Genomic DNA, 24,462 nt, shown 5'->3' on the forward strand with positions numbered 1-24,462 from the left:
ACATTCAATTTCAAATGCCCAACTTTCATTAATCCCTCAGCAGGTTATAAAACAGACAACCTATTTCCTGAAGAACCACTGGAGACTAAACTTCATCACTATCACTTAAAAAGGCAAATATTATGACAGTGTAATGCAGACATTGCACTCTAGTGAACACCAGCTTAATCCCAGGGCCTGCTCGCTCGCAGCTGACATTTCACATCATCTGCCAACCTGGTCTGTAACATAGCGTAACCAAGGATAAAACCACGTGGTAGCAAACAAGATTTCATGCCTGAAAGCTTTCTGCCAAGAACAAAATTCCTCACATTGTCAAGTGTATGAAAGAATAACAGCAGCCAGAAAACCCTATTTAAAGATTGGAAGGGTTATATTTAAAAGCGTGGGCGTACAGACACTATTGGGGATCTTCTGAGGACTGTGGTGATCTCGGCACTTACCCACACATCTGTAAATAACTTATGTTATAAGTATATATGAGGTAAGATCTCTGGTCATTAAAAGTTATTTACTTAAGTTGGATGGAAAAATCCACGCCAGTATACAAGTACAGCCAGTATATGTGAGACTTCAGGCCAAAATGTTACTAAGGATCAATGACATCACTGAAGCATTTTCACAAACACGCCAACATTTCCACTGGTTCTAGGACTGCGGCATTTGCATGGAGCAGAAGCCTCCGGTGTTGGGTGACGCACTGAAGCTGATCCCCATGAGAGCCACTTGTGATTGGCTACCAATGAATTAACTCTTGGTTTTGTTGTAGTGTCAACTAATTCTGGTGGCTGACAATCATAAAATATGTGGACAATCAGAAACCCAACAGTCCACCAGCCCTTAACTGTCCCTACGGATGGCATATACGCACACTTTACGAATTCACTCATTTTAATATATTGTTTCCAAATGTAAATCAAGAAAAAGTAAGATGATGTAAGTCAACAAAGTTTGGGAACCACTGTCCTAGCCCTAATAGGGCAGGACAAGGGTCAGGTTCTACATTTTGAAGCTTGTTCTCAGGAGGAGATGGGTGCACACAGTTTTCTGCTACAACCACAGAGGTACTAGCCCTGCACTGACCTATCCTAGGCTTGTCTTCATTAAGTCAGCAGGGAAGCCTCCTGCAGCGGAATCCAGCCAATGCAGTCTGGTGCTGGGGCAGAGAATTTGGGGGCTCAGGGCAGGGCACTATTTTCTCTATTACACGGCACTGTACATGCAGACTAACATTATTGCACCGCTGCAAAGTGGTTTGCCTAAAATTCTGCAACAGCTTCACTAACAGTTAAAGTTTCAATGTAAAAGGTTTGCCATGCCTGCAGTGTAGCCCAACACCAGGAGAAGAAAAGTCAGTGGCCTTGAAAGGTTGTTAATATAGCGAATATGAGAGGCCAAGGCAGGCAGCCAATGAGCTGTCTCGGATATCCAAAAATAATAATAATTTAGGTGTGGATCTTTGTGAAAATCTAATGTTGAGGTTCCCGTTTATATTATCTCCCTCTCCCACCTCTTTATCTGTATTCAGTTACTTTCACACGCATTGAAAAAAAAAGAGAAAAGAATCAACTGTAAATTAAAGTAGTTTTCCCCTGTTTAATGTGCAGCAGTTACAAAATGCAATTCAATGTGGTTTAACACTGTGTTTAGTTAATTTAATAAGAGATTGTATAAAATTTGACTGAGGATTAGTTTACAGAGGGCATTTGCAAATGGCTAATCGTATACTTGGCAAGATCTTCTTCTATACAAGGCAAACTGCTTTTCCTAGTTTTAATACTTAGTCCAGCCAAGTTCTGGCATACAGTATAAAGTATAGCTTTCAGGTGTTACACAGGATGCGGTCTACACGGAGGCAAGTGTGTGTTTTAATATATATTATATATATATACACACACACACACACACATATCCAGATCAGTGTATCTAAGTGTATACAAGCGCCTGGTTATGAAATTTTTTTATAGAAAAAATTAACAAAAAAAATGTAACTGTTTTTAATGTGTTGGTTTTATTATATGCTGTGCCCCAGTTATGTTAGATAGGAACCGTTTAAACAGTCCAGCACGGTCCGGATGGCTGTGTGCACATTATACTTTTGTGCACTGATGTAGTACTGCCATTTCCGGTGAATGAAGCGCACAGCTGGTTGCTTATGACCCGCGCGCCTATGGGGTTTCCTGTAGGTGATAGGCGGGTCTGAACTGATGATGCGCCACCGTGACCCCCAGGCTAATGGGGTTTCCGGTCTGTGGAGCGCAGATCTCAGTGACCCGCACGCCAATGGGATGTCCGGTCCGTGGTGTACAGACCTATGATGTATATGCAAGCTGCGCTGGTGTTATTTGGTTGGAAGTAAGTTGCTTATGAACTTGATGGCGCGGTATTGTACATGAAATATGTTTAGGACTGCACATAGCACTTTATATATCTTTATACACATATTTGTATGACTATTATTGCTGATTTGTATACTTCCGGATTGAGGAAGTGGGTGGTGCCATTCTGGGCATATAAGGCTCCCATTATGATGATGTAGTTGCACACTGAGGAGGGCAGGAGAGGAGGTCTTGAAAAAGGTCTCGCCAGTAAACCGAAACGTTGACCGTACCCACTGTCATGTAATTGTTTGTCATACTTTTGTGGTATGTATTAAAACCCTTTTTTCACGCAAGAAAAAGAAGACCGGTGAGTGCATCTGTGTTTCATAAAGAATATATATATATATATATATATATATATATATATATACACATACACACACACACACACACACACACACATATATAATTTTATGGACCCTTGCAGCATGGATGTTGCGTCAGCATACAAAGGACAAGCACATGTATCTTGGAGACCAGCAGGCAGACTGGACACACAGTTGCTGTACACAGAAAAGGCCAAGAAAATGTTTGTCCGTCATGCCGGGTTTGCTGAGGTGCTCTCAGATGTTCTCTTCCTAGGGAACACATAAACAAGGACTACCCTGGGGTATTCTGGGAAAACAAACTGTACCGGCCAAGTCACACATTTCTAGGGCATGGGGACAAGATATGTGCTGCTATTTACTTAGCATAGCTTGCTGTGCCAGGCAGTAAGAGCCACAGAATTCAGACCATTCCAAAACTGAGGATCAGTCGTAAAGCATTTCCATGCTTCACTGAATGAAAGAATTATTTTAAATCAATTTGCATAATGGCAACCAAGATAGAAGGGATCTGTCAGTGAAAAGAAATGTCTGGCAAATTTTGGAGTCATGCATTTATTTATTCAGAACATGGAGATAATTATTAAAATGATTGGGGGTCCTCAGCTTACACCCCCACACCACACACACACATACACACACACACACACACACACACACACACACAACTAAGAAATTCCATCCACAGACCTAACCAGTGGCAGCAAACATATTGGGCTTCCTGAGCAACCACAGCACCGATGGCTACAATCCAGAAGCATCACAAAAAAAAATGAATTTAAATTACAGCCCAGTGTAAATGTAGTAAGGCTTAAAAAATATATATCATTCCCCAATTAAGTGAGTCTCTAACACACCAATACATTGATTTCAATGTTTCGCATTTTGCTTTGATCCATAGATCTAATCTGTTTATCATGTGCTTATTTTACTAGTAAAATACTAGTGACAATCTGCAAATCAGCTGATTGCATACACTAACAATCTATAGATCCAAAAGTATAGTTGCACCTTTATGGCTGCCCCCTCACGGTGGTCACCGCAGTGACTTGATATGGCAGAGTCGAGTGACATGTCACAAGAGGGGAGTGACTGCAGGATTACCGGCATTGTACAGCAGTTGGGCATTGCTACGATGACACGATTCACCACAAATTGCACCATCAGTCACCTGGTCCGCCCACATCGCTCAGTAAGTTGGTGATTGGGTATCAGGGGTGCGAGTGGCTCTGGGAGACATGCTTACCAGGGAGCTGCACTCTATTTTGGGAGAACTCCCAGCAGTCTCGGTAAAGTAGGAGAGTATGCCCACAAATTCACACAAGTAAATAAAAATAAATGTACCTGCCAAACCAAAATGCATGGTTTAATCATATTATAAATGTCAGATCGCATTGGATGAATAAAGTTTTTTTTTTTTTCAAACTACAAGGATTGTACCAATTACTGATGACTTTGAATAGTGGCTTGGTATACCCATGAGAAAATGAATTTCGCATTATGGATTATTTAATATTCGGCCAAACTGTATGACAGCAACAGGTTAAATAACCATGTTTCTAACAAGCCTGTTGCTTGGCATATGCTGAGCTGGTATCCGTCAATAGGTCTCCACGGTGACTGCCTTTGTATTTTAATACTTACAATTCCTATGTTGATGCGTGCCACCATCTGTTCTTTTCCACTGCGTTACTTAAAAAGTAATATAAAAAGCCATGCCAGACAGGATGATCCAGCCAAGGCCCTGTTCCCAGAGAGTGCTAACACAGCACAGGGAATCGCATGGGCAAAATAATACACATCTAGCTTTTACACCTTTCACACTGCACTTGTTAAACGGTATATTGCCGTTTTTTTCCCACTTCAAAACGTTTAAGGCTGCAGTGGGAAAGTGCCAGAGTTGATTTACCGGTTGAAGATAACCGGTCTTTCAAAACGTTTAAAAAGCAGAGTCCTACATGGTTCAGAGAATGGCTCTGAAACAGTATTTAGTAAAAACAACAGATTGCAGACCTGTGATAGGCTGTTCCCTGCATTCTGCTTTGAAACGTGTTCAGGGGATTAAACGGGTTGACTGGTGTGAATGGTACTTAAACGGTATTTAAAACAGTAATCTACTCCAATGTGAAGGCTCAGACCCGTTTTAAATACCGTTTAAAAATACTGTTTTTTAAAACGTTTTGGCAGTGTGAAAGCGGTATTACAGTGAGATGCTGGGAGTGGGATTGCTAGAAATGAGGTGGACAGAGTGACTAGACTTCTATTTACAAGAGTTACCAGACCAGGGATGCACTGAATTCTAACAGTTTGGTAACAATGTTTTATTTACAATGGAGGAAAATGTACAGTAAGCACAAAAGTGATGCGGACCGTGTTTAACAATATGCAGGCTGATGCTTGCACAATTTTCGGATGATTATATAAAATTGACTTGCACTTGTTTCAGATATATCATTCCTAATGAAAGCATATCATACCCCTTTCACACCAGAAGCAAATTACCGGAATAAAGCTTTTCAAACCTGGAATTTGCTGAAAAACTTGGATTTTTCTTTGGTGTGAAAGAGTCAACATGGGTCTAAAATCCCGGCACTATGACACTGCTCTTGACCAGGGTCGGTGAGACCAGTGTTGACCCTTTCACACCACTAGAAAACCCAGGTTTTTCAGCAAATTCCAGGATTGAAAAGCTTTAACCGGGTAATTTGCGGGTGTTGTGAATTGGGATGAAAGGTATACATACACAGAGAAGTTTGGAATTCTGGGTAAAGAATTAGTGTTCACCAGGGAGCAACCTCACTAGAGACGAGAGGTAACTGAGGCATGGCTGGAAGGACACACAGGTACATACAGTTTGTCTACAGATAGTATAGCTTTATCGTGCTAATAACAGATTGGAGTTTTGCAATGTTTTTCCTCACTATATACACAGAGCAAAAAGTAATTGTGCAGCCTTTAATGTGCAAACTACAAAAAATGTGCTGTAAGCCATACAAAACAATTATTTCCATTCATTAACATAACTTCTAAACACAACATAAAGGTTTTAATATGTAAAGAATACCATGTTATATATAATTATATATATGAAGTGCTGTATTACAGAACTGATTGTTTTAGTTTTAGAAATACATATATACACAAACTTTACAATAATATAGAACTAGTAGTGGGTGGATTAAAACATTTTTTTTCTTAAACACTTATTTTATTATGTGTGGACTACAAGCACAGCACCCTACTAAATGATTATACCAGTGTTTATATTTAAAATGTGTATTGACAGTGGCATGCCCAGTACGAATGTTTAATGTTCTATTCAGATGTATTCATACTAGCCTATATCCCCGAGGCTGGGTTGGGATCATTTGGTCTATTGCATTATGGTCGAAAGTCATTAGGTCGAATCCATTAGGTCGACATGCTAAAAGGTCGACATGACTCTAGGTCGACATGGGAAAAGGTCGACATGAGTCTAGGTTGAAAGGTCATTAGTTCGACAGGTCATTAGTTCGACAAGGTCATTAGTTCGACATTGTCTATGTCGACATTCACAAGGTCGACATGGGGTTTTTCACTGTTTTTTTACCTGAATGTCAACACAGTCGACATGGACACAGTTTAAAGTGCACTGCATCCCCTCGCATCGCTCGCTGCGCTCGCAATGCGTCGGGCACGGTGCCTCGCTACGCTCGGCACACTATTTTATTCTCCCACCACGCCCTAGTGGATGGTAGGGCATGAAATACCGCCTGTCGGCACATGTTGGCTCAAAAAACAGTGAAAAACTCCATGTCGACCTTGTGAATGTCGACATAGACAATGTCGAACTAATGACCTTGTCGAACTAGAATCAGGTCTACCTTTTCCCATGTCGACCTAGAGTCATGTCGACCTTTTAGCATGTCGACCTAATGGATTCGACCTAATGACTGTCGACCATAATGCAGTAGACCAAATGACCGCATCCCCCGAGGCTGTATAGTGGGGGTAGAGCCATAATGATGCAATTCTGCAGCTACACCCCCATCTGCCAGTCATTCCCCCTTATACATCCCTCAGGCTTCCCCATCCCAGAACAGTCAGTAACTTTTCAGATTTATTTCATTATAATAAGTAATTAGTAGGACTAATGCTTGACATTAACTTGTTCTTATTTGCAGTTTAATCTATATAGGAGTGTACTTTGTATGTATTAATAGGTACATATCTACATATATTCAGATTAATTAGGAATAATAAACTGTCAAAAAAATTGGTTTTAAATTTGGTCTTATGAAAGATAAAAATAAATCAAAGCCTTAAGGCCCATACACACTGGGCGACTTTGAGCTGAAAGTCACTCAAAACAGCAGGTTTGAGGGGCTTTCAGCTCAAAGCCGTCCAGTGTGTATGGCCCGGCGATGATCGCTGCTGCGCGCTCCCGCATCATTGCCAGGAAAGCCGTTCATCTGCTGGTTATACCAGTAGATGAGCGGCTTTCAGGATGGCTTTGCATAGCGCTCCGCTATGCAACACCGTCCTCCCCCCCTCCGTCGGCTTGGGGTAAAGCCGCTCAGTGTTTATGCACTAAGCGGCTTTCCCCCCAGCGATGAATGCGATCATTGCTGTCCATACACACTGGCCATAGTCGCCCAGTGTGTATGGACCTTTAGTGTTCGAAAGCAATAATACATGGTCAGTGTTTGAAATATATAATTCAATTTTTGGTTTGTTCATTTAAACATGTTTTTCCATCCTTGTATAGAACTCACTTTTTTGACGCTATATATTGACCAGAACATAGACACCAATGGTCAAGTATCACTTGCAAAGAGGACATTTTCATTAGAAGTAACATCTTTTGATATGCTGTAATACATGGATGGGTAAGTAGGACATGACAGGATAATTACTTGGAGAAAAAAGGTCTTACTCAGAGTTTAGGTTGGTACAAGTCCAGGAAACAAGAAACAACTCATCCAGTGTTATAAAATGTTAATTAAAGCCAAGGGAGCAAACCAGGTACTCTCTATGTAATCTGTCGTGCCTGGAGGATAATGATTTCTCTGAGTTGGACTGAAAATTAGCTGTGTACTCACTGATGTGGTAAAGGCCTGATAGTAACTATTGTTGGGTCAGTTTACAGGTAAGAAAGGCATCACAAGATGTCAGTTCAGCTGGGAACCAACACTTCTGTATGGTGTACACGTCACCTCTTCCATACCCTCAGTGACCAAATCTGGCCCTCATAATGTTACCTGCAGCATACTTGCAATGAGATGACAAATGTTTTCTAGTATCATTACAGCAAGAGGAGAGAAACATACACAGGTAAGTTACCCAGGCTGCTGTAGTATTCTGCCCATGGTAAAATGGACTCAGATGTAAGTGTGTTTGTGCTAATGTGGGCACTCGGCTCCAACCCGGATGCGGCCCGGCAGTTGTTCCCTTTTCCACCAGCGTCCCCCGGCATTATGCCAGTCAGGCGATGCTGGTGAAGGCAGGCCCTGAGCCGGCGCTTGGAGATGACATCTCCAAGCACCGGGACCCCCGACCGACACGCTGGGGGCAAGCTCAGCACCCGGGACAGCTGCTGGGCTGTCCACAGCCTCCATGTGCCCCAGCTTTGTTCTGTGAGGTGAATTCTCCTCCCATCCTCCACTGCTGCCTGCATAATACGGCAGACAGCAGCAGAGGCTGTACGAGCCAACTGCCCAACCTCTGGACTGACCGCAGGGTGCTTCGGTCCGGAGGTATGGGCTCACCAATTGTGGAAATGGGTCACTGGGTGGGATGACCCAGGTTACACATTTACACGGCTGCTGACTCCGGGGAAGCCGCATGTCCAATCCTAGTGGCTTTACAACACAGTCCCCAAATCTCTACCAATAAACAACACAGATATGAATAGATTATTTGCTCTTGTGGTGCCAGCCTGCGCTGGAGATAAAGTTACAGATGGAGCCCCTCTTGTCCTTGCCTGACGCCCGCCAAAACGTTCCCTCTGGCGAGCGCCGGCTGAGAGGGACTCCATTAAACTGGGACGCGTGCACGTCTTAGTCTCTCGGCGGCTGGGGGGGGGGGGGTCTCGGGGCGGCGTTGGGGACCAGCTCTGGCGGCGGAGAGCTCAGTCACCACGGGGCGTGGGAGTGGGGGCTGGCGATAGTTTCGCCAGCCCCTGCAAGGATGGAGACCTCCTTAATCACTTAACCCAGTGGTTCCCAAACTATGTGCCCTGGGGTGCCTTGAGACACTTGCATGGGTGCCTCAGGGTGGTGGTCCAAGAGTAATTCAAATTGGTCAGTATAATAAGTAATGCTGGGTACACACCAGGATAACAAGGGTCCGATCACATCAATCTAGATCCAATTCCGACCGATTGGATGTAGATTGTGTGGTGATTGGGCCCTTTTCTGTCCTGTTGTGATCCGATTCCGATCGGATGCGCGGCCCTGCGGGTAGGTTTGATGCGCGGCCCCGCGGGTAGGTCGGTCGTTAATCATGCAGCAGGTAGGATCTGGACACGACCATCCACCCGGGTGCGGGACGCGATCGGATCGGTACCGCTCAAAGTGCACATCGTGAGCGGGTCATGCGCTCCGTGTCATCGAGAGCGGGTCCGGCGAGACACTGACGACCCGCTCACGATGTGCATCGTGAGCGTGTCGTCCTGGTGTGTACTCTGCATAAAACTATTGTTGGGGGCTTCCGATTATAAAATATGTGTAAAAACAGAAGCTAATCCTATCCCTCACCACATAATTTACCCTAAGGATGACATTTAAACACAATTTGCTTTATTTTAAATAGTTTTTCCAAATTTCTCAATAAGAACCTTTTGCACTAGTGGTGCCGTGAATCAAATTCCGATACTCTAGGGCGCCGTGGTTCAAAAAAGTTTGGGAGCCCCTGGCTTAGCCTAAATCAGTCCGCTAATTAGCAATACTCTTTGATAAACTTCATTTTTAGTATTAAAGAACTTCATAACCAATAGATACAATGGGTGTAAAATGCTCATTTGATATTCAATCTTAAAAGCCACCTAGAGCAAACACTTCACTCCCAAAGCCGTGTTTAAGCAAAGGTGATTGATGAGCTTACAAAAGGTGTACTTTTCCTCACTTGTTTAACATGCGAGCACCTCAGAGCTGGCCTGCACTCCCTCTTCTGCACGCAACCGCTCCTACAGGGATAGCTGTGAGTCTAGTACACACCACGCCATTCATTGTTATCCATATACACAAGACTGCAAATCATGAAAATGAAATAAGACCACAAAAAAATAGTGAATACATTTTGAGGTAATAAATAAAAATGATTCTCAAATGTCACAAATAAAAGAATACACATAAAGAAACTGCAAAACCTGCATCATAATTCCATACCTAGGGGGCGCCTTTTGTGCCTGCTCAGGTGCTGCACCTGGTATTGAGTTTCATGGTCCTCATCTATGGTCTGTCCCAGCGAGAGCAGGCTCACTCGTCGCATCTTTAAGAGTTTTGGGGAACTTTCGCGCAGTGTACCTCCAATATCCAAGACCACGTCACCCGATACTGATGAGGGTACAACCCTTCTCAAAAACTCCATCTTCAATCATATCACACAAGTAAATGTAAAGGCTCTGACTTCAGCAGCCGAGACACATCGAGGCGTATGTGCAGCTTCCTTGAAATGACATTAAGGTGGACAAGCCTGCTTTGCTTTGCACAGTGATGTCATGCTGAATCAGGGTGGTGCTAGACATGAACAGGTCAACAGCCAGCTGTTACGAAGCAGATTGTCAACTGTATTTACTGTACAACCTGATAAAACCACAAAGTAACAGCCTCATAAAATAACGTGCTTCAGAAGACTTTGAAACTTCATTACTGCCCCGTATAGTCAGTATATTGCGCTAAATGACAAAATTATGAGCGGAGATAAAAAGTAATGTGCGATATATAATTGTTTTAACTGTAGCATGATAACCTCTGCACACACAGCTAGCAGGGAGGAGCAATAGTCTGTTGCAGAAGATAAGCCTTATCGCTTACACACTACTCCATAGCGCTGAGTATTCATACAACCTCTGTGGTCTAAACCATCAGAAACCACAAATAATGGCGGTCAGAGAGTTTTTACCTCTGTTAAATACCTACATGCACCTTTACTGCAAAGGAAACAACTGCTCATATTCCAGCCTTCACTACAGTCTACCTCATCCCATCTGATACTCCGGGCTGGTGTAAAGGGGATACGGTCACTAGGTCTCCATTAACTAGGTTGACAAACATTAGATCGACATGCATGAAGGTCAACTTGACTGAAGGTCGACAGGTCATTAGGTTGACACAATCAGTAAATCGACATGGGGAAGGTTGACCGTCAAAAAGGTTGACATGGGGATTTTCATGCCTTACCATCCACTAGGGCGTGGTGGGAGAATAACATAGTGTGCCGAGTGTAGCGATACACCGTGCCCTAAGCATGGCGAGTGCAGCGAGGCATAAGAGGGGAAACGGTGCTACATTTCAGTGTCCATCCGCTTCCCCTTGAACTTCCCCGGCAGGTCCCCAGGAGTTCTTCTACATGCGATAAATTGCATGCAACCCAATGAATCGGTATCGCACACAAAAATAGACTGTGCAGGCAAGGAGTCTGCAGTGTATTTGGTGCTCTGCACTTTTGTTCTCCATCTCTAGCTCCTTTGTTACCCTTGCTAGCACTTGCTCTATTTTAATGTGGTATTTTTACTTTGTGTGATTTGGGATTCAGCCATCGAACTCTGAGAAGTTTTTGACGCCTCACAAATAAACAATGCTGATGACTATGAGGGAGTTGGGCCAGGTTCACAAATGGCTGCATTGCAAAATCCTTATAAAAATGGAAATAATGTATTAATGTATGTTCTAAAGGGGCCCACACACATGGAGATGTGCTGAGCGTTCTGAGCGATACCAGATTGCTCAGCAAGATCGCTCAACACACAAGCAATGTGCCAGCGATATGTGCTGAGGGATCTGTCAGGACCAGTGTTCTCCGGCGAGAACACTGGCCCTGACCGATTAATATCCAGCATGCTGGATATTAATTTCCAGGCATCCGCAACACGAGGGGCTGCGCATCACAATCGCTATGGCCCTTACACACAGAGCGATGTAGGGGCATGTTCTAAGCCAGGGATGGGAAACCCTTGGCCCTCCAGCTGTTGATAACTACACATCCCAGCATGCCCTGCAACAGTTGTAGCATGGACACATAACAAAACTGTAACTAGGCGTGCTGTGATGTGTAGTTCCACAACAGCTGGAGGGCCAAAGGTTCCCCATCCCTGTTCTAAGTGATCTATTGAGATTGCTTAGAAATGCCCCCACAGTAAATTGCATCGTGTGTAGGCCCCATTAGATCCAAACAAAAACTCAGAAATCAGAAGACATGTTGGTTCAGCCATATTTACACAATAACCAGGAAGTCTATCACTACACATCAATGTGCCTTTGTTATTTTATCAATACAACACTTGCAAAGATATAGATAACAAACACAGAGATGGTGTAATGTTACCTGCAGATAAGCACTTGCCTAATATGATTAGAACTTGCATTTTAATACCTGCCACAGTTTTAGCATTGTATAATATCAAAACATTGGCAAGGAATGCTGGGATGTGTAGTTTCTCAACAGCTGGAGGGCTACAAGTGGAGCACACACGGTTTAAATAAATAAAATGAGCACAAACCTATTAAAGTAAATGCAAAAATTAATAAAAAAAGGTCAATGCAAAATAAAAGCACTTAAAACACCAGAGAGCTGACTGACAAAGAGTTTAATCATTTTCATACCTAAACATAATAAATGTTTCATAATATACAACTCATAGGCCATATCCAGAACAAGCATCAGCATACATTTAATTTTCTTCATTGCCTCAGAAGGGTCATCACTAAGGTTGCTGGTGTCACCAAAAGGTAAACCGCTTCTGTTGCGCATTCTTACAGGGGAAAAAAAAAACTAATATTCAAATCCAATTGTCAGATTATATAGTAGAGATGTGAGTGAGATGATTGGCTACCAGATTGCTGCCTACATTGCATTTCATCACAAGACAGAAGACAGCAGGAGAGGTGCGGACTCTAGAAAAGAGAACTGCAAGACAGCGGAGCACCACTATTCCAGAACACAGCATAACGAAACCACTATTCCAGAACACAGCATAACGAAACCACTATTCCAGAACACAGCATAATGAAACCACTATTCCAGAACACAGCATAATGAAACCACTATTCCAGAACACAGCATAATGAAACCACTATTCCAGAACACAGCATAACGAAACCACTATTCCAGAACACAGAATAACGAAACCACTATTCCAGAACACAGAATAACGAAACCACTATTCCAGAACACAGAATAACGAAACCACTATTCCAGAACCCAGCATAACGAAACCACCATTCCAGAACCCAGCATAACGAAACCACCATTCCAGAACCCAGCATAATTAAACCACTATTCCAGAACCCAGCATAATGGAACCACTATTCCAGAACACAGCATAACGGAACCACTATTCCAGAACACAGCATAACGAAACCACTATTCCAGAACACAGCATAACGAAACCACTATTCCAGAACACAGCATAACGAAACCACTATTCCAGAACACAGAATAACGAAACCACTATTCCAGAACACAGAATAACGAAACCACTATTCCAGAACACAGAATAACGAAACCACTATTCCAGAACACAGAATAACGAAACCACTATTCCAGAACCCAGCATAACGAAACCACTATTCCAGAACCCAGCATAACGAAACCACCATTCCAGAACCCAGCATAATTAAACCACTATTCCAGAACCCAGCATAATGAAACCACTATTCCAGAACACAGCATAATGGAACCACTATTCCAGAACACAGCATAACGAAACCACTATTCCAGAACACAGCATAATGAAACCACTATTCCAGAACACAGCATAATGAAACCACTATTCCAGAACACAGTATAATGAAACCACTATTCCAGAACCCAGCATAACGAAACCACTATTCCAGAACACAGCATAATGAAACCACTATTCCAGAACACAGCATAATGAAACCACTATTCCAGAACACAGCATAATTAAACCACTATTCCAGAACCCAGCATAATGAAACCACTATTCCAGAACACAGCATAATGAAACCACTATTCCAGAACACAGCATAATGAAACCACTATTCCAGAACACAGCATAATGAAACCACTATTCCAGAACACAGCATAATAAAACCACTATTCCAGAACACAGCATAATAAAACCACTATTCCAGAACACAGCATAATAAAACCACTATTCCAGAACACAGCATAACTAGGTGGCCCGTGCAAATTTTTTTTTTGCATGCAAATAAAATATGATTAATTCTATAAGCAAGGTTTTTGGTTTGTGCAATCCAGTAGCCGAGCAAAACTGATCTTATCCATGTCGTATCAACGCTTCCCAGGAAAGAAGTGTACGGCCAAAAGTACATTTTTAACTTAAAGTTTTAAACAAACAATACAATGTGCAACTGTAAATGAACAGTTCGTCAGAATAGAGCTTAATATTTAAAATGGTGCATCATTTATCGATTTGGGTTAAGTATGAGGGGAGGAAAAGTCAGTGTTTGTCCAGAATCCTCGCCGTCCCCTTAAATGGTGAGGTTTGCTGCAATTCAGCGAGTCCGCTGCATTTTGTGGCAAGCCCTGCCATGTTAATGGCCACACTTGTCGTTTCCACCTCGCCAAAGGGAACCAGCGAGGTGGAAACGGCATTTGAAGGGGAGAGAATTGAATACTTGATGGTGAGCTATTGGCAATTCTCACCATCATAGCTCGCAGCCGGGGTCATTGAATACCCCCTTGGGGTGTTATACTTTATTCCAGCTCTCAGCACAACAATTTGTTCCTCTACAAACATATGGGCAAGAAAAAAAAACGAATTTTCTAGAGTAGTCACCTACCAGTGAAGTCTGTGTTTTAGCATGAAAACAGGGTTACTTTTGAGAATTTTTTTATTGCCCGGTAAACGGGAATTTTGCCTGAGGCAGGCAAAAATTCCGATAAACGGCGGCTACTTTCTTTGACTCACAAAAGTGGGGTTTAGCTTCCAGTTATTTTACGCTAAATATTTGAAATTGCAGACAAAATATTTCCTTGCATAATATACAAGTAGCGCTTTTAATATATCACAGAAAACACAATGCGGGGGAGAGCAGCGGCCCGTAAATATTGCAGGTGGATTAGCTTGAAACTTCCTTGCGCAAAGAGACCAAGACAGACACTTTATCTGAATGCTGGAGGGTTTCACATTGATTCATTTACTTTCGCTCGCAAACGGCAGAAATATATTTCCACTATATCTATTGGTATGAAAATCTGATCTAGGCAGCCCACCAATTTGTATCTACAGGCTGACAAATGTTCTAGTTGTTTTGACTGTTTTGGAGATCTTTTTGCCTACCACGCTCAGGTTACATTATCTGTCAGGTATAGCCTCCACCATCACTATCAGCATTTAGAATGTGAATTTTGTGTTATTTTTATTTGCCTACTTTTTGTTATTGCTTACTTTGTCCCTTGATACATGATGCTTTTGGACATTGTTTGTTATTGCTTGGATGAATAAAATAAATAATAAAAGGAAAACGAGGTCTTAAATTATTTCAATAATTTCAGAATAAGGGCCAATATTCTTCATTTGTTGCTGCCCGCAGTATGTAAATTGGTTCAATTAGAGAAAAATCAAGAGGACGCAACCCCCAAAAAAAGGTGTTTTTTCTTTCTTTCATTATTTGACGACAATAATAAAATAAATGTGAGAGCTTTATTTTAATTTCAACGTCAAACTTCACACTGGGCCAGGATGCATTTTTAAAGACAAAGGGGGGTATGCAATGTTCCGCCGCTATTTCCGACGTGGCGTCTCCCTATTCAATGCTGTCTTTAGCGACAGCATTGATGCAGGATCAAGGCAGAACGGGCCAGACTTTAGATGCTGTCGGGCTCGTTCTGCCGATATTGGCCGTAGATTGTCGTGATCCCAGCTGCAGATCATCAATCCACGGCCGTTTTTGCAGCCATGCCCCCTTTGCGCCGATCGGCAGGCAGGACATTGAATTCAGTCTGTCGTTTAGCTGTCGGGCTAACCGCAAAAGGGCCAGGATCACAGCTGTCGTCAGGGATTGACAGCCGTGATCCTAGATTAAACCCCCCCCCCCAAAGCATTCACATAATATGTATTTGCGGGTTCTTTTAAAAGAATAGAGGTTTATCGGGACACATTTTAGATGTGCTTATCACTCTCAAAATCCAAACCACCAGTAGATGGCTACACAAAGGCCCTTATTCAGATCTGATCGCAGTACAAATTTGTTCTCAAAATGGGCAAAACCATGTGCACTGCAGGTGGGGCAGATGTAACATGTATAGTGAGAGTTAGATTTGTGTGATTTATTTTGTTTCTGTGCAGGGTAAATACTGGCTGCATTATTTTTAAACTGCAATTTAGATTTCAGTTTCAACACACCCCACCCAAATTTAACTCTGTGCACATGTTACATCTGCCCCACCTGCAGTGCACATGGTTTTGCCCATTTTGAGAACAAATTTGTACTGCGATCAGATCTGAATAAGGGCCAAAGAGCAAAACAAATACTCTATCAGTGTTCGCGAAAACCACCCAAAAAAGTGGGCCCCGGGGACCCTTCACTTCTAAAAATTGGGGTCCTACCTGACATTTTCTGGGTCCCAACAGAATAAAGCCTCCTCTCCCCTTCTCCCCAGCATGGCACATGTGGGTCGGGGGGGGGGTATCAATTGGCCCACTCGCATAAAGATACATATACACTACAAACTATATAAACCTGAAAACAGGGACACTGCACGTTTTTTGGGAGGAAGTGGTGTGGTCACATAGTAGTAACAATTCACATTACAGCACACACCGTTATGCCCAGTACACATTAAAGCACACACCATAATACCCAGTACACATTACAGCACACACCGTAATACCCAGTACACATTACAGCACACACCGTAATACCCAGTACACATTACAGCACACACCGCAATACCCAGTACACATTACAGCACACACCGCAATACCCAGTACACATTACAGCACACACCGCAATACCCAGTACACATTACAGCACACACCGCAATACCCAGTACACATTACAGCACACACCGCAATGCCCAGTACACATTACAGCACACACCGTAATGCCCAGTACACATTACAGAACACACCCTAATGCCCAGTACACATTACAGCACACACCGCAATACCCAGTACACACCGTAATGCCCAGTACACATTACAGCACACACCGTAATGCCCAGTACACATTACAGCACACACCATAATGCCCAGTACACATTACAGCACATACCGTAATGCCCAGTACACATTACAGCACACACCGTAATGCCCAGTACACATAACAGCACACACCGTTATGGCCAGTACACATTACAGCACACACAGTTATGGCCAGTACACATCACAGCACACACCGTTATGCCCAGTACAAATCACACCACACACCGTTATGCCCAGTACACACCGATATGCCCAGTATATATTATAGCACATAAGTGCTGCTTACCTACATGCTTGTTGCTAGGGGTTATATGCTCCTTGCAGGGGTTACATGCTGGGGGACATTTTATGCTGGTTGCTACAGGGGAGAGGGCGTTTTATGCTGGTTGCCATTAGGCAGGAGGGGGAGGGTTTGTCATTTTAGGTTTGTTGCCACAGTGGAGGGGGGGGGGCACTTTTTGCTACGGAGGGGAGAGGGGGGGGTCGTTGCCCAAGGGCTGGAAAAGCCGACATGCTGCTCAGCAGAGTAGATGAGTGGGCTATCAGCACGGCGGGGGACTGGATGTGGTTGGAATAGCTGACACGCTGCTCTGAGTTGTTTTAGCCACATCCAGTCCCCCGTCATCCTGACAGCCCGCTCTAGACACCTACTCTGCTGAGAGCGACTGTTAAAGCCGCATCCCATCCTGTCGTCTTCCCCCCTCCCCCCCCCCCACGCGCCTTTAGGGTGCGCAGTGGCAGCAACCTGTAAAATCTACAGTGATTGGCTGCCAGGCGACCACTGTTCAATGATTGGGTCCCGGCGGCCGCTGCAGTGATTGGCTCGCAGCGGCTCACGGCTGCGGCTCACAGGTACAGAAACTGCACAGCGTGTCCTCGGGGACCCCTTTAGTTTTGAAAACTGAGTCCCCGGGGACTGTTTGGGGGTAAAATACGCTCTATAGCGCGTTTTTGCGAACCCTGCTATATAATGCGCTCATTGTATACATTAAATAAAATTACTTTCAAATTGAGTAATAGATTAGCATAAAGTTCCTTTTATGGTACAATTATTTTCTATAGAGCAAGATAAATTAAATTTAAAATATGACAGTAACAATACAATTTAACTTTTTATGTTTCATATAAACCGACAACTTAATGTGTTAAAAACACAAAACATCTTGCACGGAATACACAAGGAAGCATAGGAAGGTCTCACAACGGAACACTGCAGGACCATGCCATGGTAATACAGATCAATGCACAGCAGGAAGTTAGTCCTAAAACTAAAAAACTAAAAAGAACAGACAAGGGGACTGTTGCTATTAGAAACCTTCCACTTATCTAGTCAAATAATGAGCAAATTTCTCCGCTGATTAAAATGCCTATAGCCTAGAAGTATCAAAGCGAAATCTTCTCTATTATCACATTGCAATTAAAACAATATTAGTATGCAGTTTCCATCAGATATGATTGTTTTTTCTTTAATCAGAAGAGACTGTGTGAAGATTGGCTAATCTGAAGTTAATAACAGCACTGGCATCGATAGACTCGCATAAACCCTTCGCATTAGCGGCGTTACACACTTGAGATGGCCATTTCATGCTAATTCGTAGGACAGACATTAAATCAGACATGGCAGAAGCTGATTTACATAAAGGACAAGATGTGCAGGCAAACCAATCTGCTAGGCTTGTGTTCCAACGTCTTTCTGTTAATATATAACTTTACTCTACGCAAGGACGGCTAAGTACAGTAATTAATGTGCTGAAAACATAAATGCAGCTAGTAACTGTCGGACAATGCCGAGGTTAATAAACCAAGATTCCATAAAAAAAAGTTAAACAACAACAGCTTGGATGCAAGGATTGCAAAGATTAATAAAAAACCGTAACAGCTTACGTGATTGCAGTTGGGTCTGGGTGATCTGCAGAAATTCAGTGCATCTATCTTAATATCGGGAAGCTGGAGCAGATGAGAGGTGTAGAGCGGCAGGCGTGGAACCATCAGAACTCAGTGAGCTGCAGCAGCTAGAAAGGGGAACACATAAATCAATTAGTGGGGACATGGGCCGTATTCAAAACCTGCTGATGCTGTGACTTAAACCATGCATACCGGCGTGTACCGCAGAGATTTCTGCTCTCCTGCCCTCCTCTGCAGTTATAAGGTTATGATGCTTTTTAAAAAAAAAATTATAATCATTGCCATGTAGAATTGAGAATATACTGTTGCTTTTATCCACTTTCTGAAGACGGCACAAACAATTGGTTTTGTTTCATTAGGATTAGTTATTTGATGTATGTAAAATTCATGTTTTGCAAAGATTACAACATTTAAACAGACAGAAACAGGCCTTGTGCGAGTCTATGCATGACTATCTACGTCCTGAGTATAAAATCCCGTCAGGAGACAACAAGTGGAATTCTGGAGGATCTGGGTATTTGAACCCAAACCCATCCCTCCTGCAGGCTAACCTCAACGGTCAGCCTCCCCCTTCAGCCTCATCCTAACCTTCCACTAGTGGCTAACCCCATTATCAGCAGGATCTGCCGGGATTCTACTATCTGTCCTCTGGATGAAAGGATCCCAACTGCTGGGATTTTGACCATATCCCTTTCTAGTAGGATCATTGCTGGAAAGAAAGCATGTCTGGGTGTCCTAGTTCTTGAATAGGATAATTATGGAGCACTTCCATATATGTATCCAGCATTAAGCTGGAATTGTGCATTGTGCAGTTTATTTATTAAGTCACTCAGGACTTTATTTCACGGAATTACTACATTTATTTAAACATTTGTACATGTAGGCTTTCCGAGCATCATGTAACATTACCATTCCATTAGAAGCACAACAACTGTTCTTGACTTCTTTCCAGATAGAACCTAGATGGTATGTGTGCACTACATTTACAGAGGTGCCGGATGACTGCCCGACGGTCAGGATCGTGATGGACAGTATGCCAATGTCGAAATCCTGATTGTTTGACTGCCCGACAGTTGATCCCGACCAACAAGGTCCACAACCCCCATAGAGGGAGAATATGGCGAGTGCAGTGAGCCAGCGAGCCCACAAGGGGTTTTTTTGCGCTCGCCCCACTGTTGGAGTACCGGCAGCCGTGATTACAATGTCCGTATATTGGGATCTTAACTGCCGGACACTCATACCACAGCCCATCCACACCTCCGCCCTGCCACAATACACTACATAAGTAGGGTTACAGTCTGATCATCACAGAATCTGTCCAGAGAGAACCTCTGAAAGTAAAATGAATACAACTGATAAATGAAACAAAAAAAGTCCTGACGAAGCCTCTAGTCCAAGACAAAACTGAACATGTGAACATTCACTCTCCCGTGAGCCACAAAGATAGGAGCAGTCAGGAAATACTATGTTGGCACAGATAGGCAACAAAGTGAGGGCAAGAAACAGAGATTGTGATTGTAAATGACAATGTTAACAAAATATAGAACTAAACAACAACAAAAACCAGCAATCTGCACCAAGCCTCGTGCTGAGCGAGAGGTGCTTAAGCAATGATCGCTCGGCACACATCACTGTACACAATGAGATGCACCTGTGATGTGTGCCCGGCGCTGTGCCGAGCAGGCCTTTGCCTATGCTTATAGACAAAACACTGCGATCTCTGCAGCATAGACAAGGCATACACTATCTCTGCGGGTGACGGCAAAGTGTGGGACCGTGCATCCCTATCACTGGGGATGCACGTTGTTTAAAAAAAAAAAAAAGGGATTATATTTACTATATAAAAAGGTAAACATTACAGCTCCTTAGGATGGCATTTTTCACACCTACTGTATTTTGACAAATTCACTTGACACTCAAAGGGTTAAGACGCAAAGTGTATACATGATATAAGTGGGCAAGTTCACCAATGGCATGCTAGCTGACAAAAACTTAGTGACACACAAACTGCCCAATCGTCTTGCATTATCCATTTATTTATTTTTATTTCAAAAGAGGAAATGGTTGTTGTAAATCCTGCAATAAAAAAAAAAATACAACTGACAAACAGGTGGCAGCATAGGCACCGCCCCTGGCTGGAAATAGGTAACAATCTTTACTTTCTTATCACACCTCTGTTTAGAGGAGATGGATGAATTGTATTAGATTTCTATTTTCCCATCAACTGATATAAAGACGATGTACAAATAGCACTAATGTGCACGCAGATGTGCAAACAATAAATGTGAGGCTGCAGCCACAGGAAGCGGGTTTTGTGGTGAAACACAAGGTTTGGATTTTCTACTTACTGATTGATCCTACAAGCACCCGCCGACCCCTTTTAGTTGGTATACCCCTACAGTAGACACTGGAGGCAGTCGCAGCAATGACAAATTGATCATTTATTATGGATAGTAGAAGTCACCTCAGATTTCTGCAATCTGTTTATGAGCAGCAGATTCACCTGCAGACAGTTCTGCTCAGTTTACAGAACTCTCCAGTGACCTCTGGGTGTGGTATAGCGGGCCGACGGTCAGTGTAATGATATCGGAATCCCCACCACAGGTACTCCGACAGGGGGCGAGTGCAGAGAAGCTACTTGTGGGCTCTCTGTGCTCGCCACGCTTGGGGGCTCACCACAGGTTCGATTCTCCCTCTATGTGGGACCGCCACGAGGGAGTATAGACCCTGTCAGTCAGGATGCCGCCTGTTGGGCATTTAACAGTCGGGATTCCGAAGTCCGTATACTGACCGACGGAATTCCGACTGTCGCTAGGTCATCTGGCACCCGTGACCTCTAATGCTCATCACTTACAGTAGGGAGAAAATAGTCCGATATACGCTTTCTGTAACAAACTTCAGCTGTGATACCTCTAGATGCCACAGTTATCTCTAGTAGTGTAGAGGTCCTAGAACGGCCTTGTGCTGCCGTGTGGGTACATGCAGTCTGCAGTCACTGGATAACTGTGTCACTACAGTATTCATTGCTTTACAAGGGACATTTTATCTTGAAATATACAACACACAATCAAAGGACAGAAAGGATATAGGAAGAAACAGCAGCTGGAGAGTGCACAGGTCTGCAGTACTGGAGAGCTGGGAGCTGGACACACAGAGAGGGGGCCTGGAAGGAGACCTCATCTTTGTGAGCCAGAATAAAGTCCATCTTTTATGACATTCACAGGTTTTTCTGGGCTTTCCTAGGATTTCCCAGGGTTCAGTGGAAACAGAGGCAACCCGGGAATAACCCAGGACTATGATGCAGTGGTAAAGGTGCCTAAGCCAGGTACGACCCAGCAAAATCTAGAGTAAGAAATCCCAGGACAGATATGGGATTTTGGTAGAAAAGGGGTATCATTTATAGCAGTATGGTCAGATAGCTTGTTTTCCCCAATACCTTGCTATGAACTCTGCAGTGCCATTTTCTCTTCAAAGTCATCTGGCAAATCATACATCAAGGGAAACAAAAACACTCCAGGACTTCAAATAACTAAGCTGGAATACCTTAGCCTACAGATTCACATTGTGTGTGTGTGTGGATAGATAGATAGATAGATAGATAGATAGATAGATAGATAGATAGATAGATAGATAGATAGATAGATAGATAGATAGATAGATAGATAGATAGATAGATATTTTCATACATACACACATTCGCTAAATATGATTTTAGTTATGTCTAGGATGGGAGTCACACAATGTACAGACAGAATAAATGGGAGAACATTTCCTGAATGATTTCATTTGGACAAGAAGTCAAACTACTCCATCTGCAGGTCATGTGCAGAGGTGCACGTCACATAAACCTTGGTGAATTATAATCTGAGCATCAAAGGCAATTTCGCTATGGCAGCACTGAAATCTGGATAAAGATTAGAAACGATTCTTTGTGTAACTTTTGTTTTGTCTGTTTTTTTCGGTAGCAAAGAGCTAACTGCATTTACGCACTATAGAAACCAAAAAACTACTATTGCTGCAAATGTCATTACTGGCTATGACAGATAGTGTGCAGCATGGATGGTGTAATGGTTAGAAGTGTTCCTGCTAGGCTGTTTAATTGGGGCGCTGCACCCTGCCCTATTTATAAAGGGCAAAATGCGCCCTGCGCCTCTAGCAGCGCCCCGCTAAAAGAGCCTGGTGCCTGCCCCGACGGTGTGCGCGGGGAAGCCCAGCGCCTCCGAAGACGACGATGCCCGGCGCTTCCCCGGCAGCACAGCAACTTCGTTGTCGAAGGCGGCGGCCGGGCCCACCCCTTTTCATGACGTCGCCACCTGGGAACGCCCCTTTTGTGACATCGTGGCCCAGGACCGCCCACAACTGTGACGTCGGCAGGCCCGGTCCGCCCCCCTAGCGCTGCCCCCGTGCAGCGGCGCCCTGCCCGCACAAAATCCTAGAAGGAACACTAGTTACCATTACTGCCTCACAGCTCTGTGGTCACGGGTTCAATTCCCACCATGGCCCTAACTGTGCGGAGTTTGTATATTCTCCCGTGTTTGCGTGGGTTTCCTCCGGGTACTCCGGTTTCCTGACACAAACAAAAAATATACTGGTAGATTAATTGTCTCCCAAAAAAAATTAACCCAAGAATGTCTGTGTGCGTGTACATGTGGTAGGGAATATAGATTATAAACTCTACTGGGGAAGGGACTGATGTGAATATTCAAATATTCTCTGCAAAGTGCTGCACAATATGTGTGCAGAGCATTGTGTCCCTCCCGGAGAGGGTCATGTTGGGAGGTATGTAAAAGGCATCTCTTATACATCAATGTCATCAAACAAAACAATTGTAGTTTATCCTAAGCCAGAGGTTCTCAAATGTGGTCCTCAAGGCATCCCAACGGTCCAGGTTAAGTATATCCATGGCTTAGCACAGATGGGTAAATCAAATGGACTGAGATACTAATTAAGTCACCTGTGACCAAGCATGGATATACTTAATACCTGGCCCATTGGGTTGCTTGGAGGGGCATGTTGGGAATTTTTCTAAAACTGCATATTAGTGTCCCTATAGATAAACTAGTAAGCCCACTCGAAAGCTAGTAAGGCAGCTAATTGTACACGATAGCCTCTGTGACAGAGAGAAAGAGATGTAGTTTCACTTGCTGCCAACAGATGGCAGTGTTTTGGTGGCACAGACACTAGACATATATACAGATCCAAACCTCCCAACATGACACTCTACAGGAGGGACAGAATGCTCTATTCCTGGACTTCCCTCTTAATTTATGATTGCCATCACCGGTGTTAAAAAAAACAAAAAAAAAAAACCTTTCCTATCAATGATCCTGTTTAAAACAGGTGATGGTAATCATACATTAAAAGGGAAGTCCAGGAGCAGAACATGGTGTCCCTCCTGGAATGGGTCATATTGGGAGGTATGTAGAGGATATCTCAGGGATGCCTACCTGACCCTCTCCTTCAGGGAGAAAATGCTCTGTTCCTGGACTTCCCTGGTAATGTATGATTGCCATCA

General features: G+C 43.4%; 1 protein-coding gene across 6 annotated transcripts in view; it reads right to left on the reverse strand.

The window, feature by feature from the left end:
• The window catches only part of FRYL (FRY like transcription coactivator), a 250,991-nt gene that overhangs the window by 174,058 nt on the left and 52,471 nt on the right, over positions 1–24,462 (reverse strand). For 2 of the 6 annotated variants that reach the window (XM_083168125.1, XM_083168085.1), the window contains exon 1: positions 10,075–10,254. In XM_083168125.1, coding sequence (XP_083024251.1) covers positions 10,075–10,177 — 103 coding nt within the window. In that variant the 5' untranslated portion in view covers positions 10,178–10,254. Of the gene's footprint in view, positions 1–10,074; positions 10,258–18,926; positions 19,055–24,462 lie in introns of those variants that run through there. The other 4 variants (XM_083168279.1, XM_083168182.1, XM_083168231.1 and 1 more) reach the window with 3 other exon arrangements.

This window comes from Crinia signifera, chromosome 1 (assembly GCF_055691185.1).
Source record: "Crinia signifera chromosome 1, ASM5569118v1, whole genome shotgun sequence".
NCBI classification, from domain to species: Eukaryota; Metazoa; Chordata; class Amphibia; order Anura; family Myobatrachidae; genus Crinia; species Crinia signifera.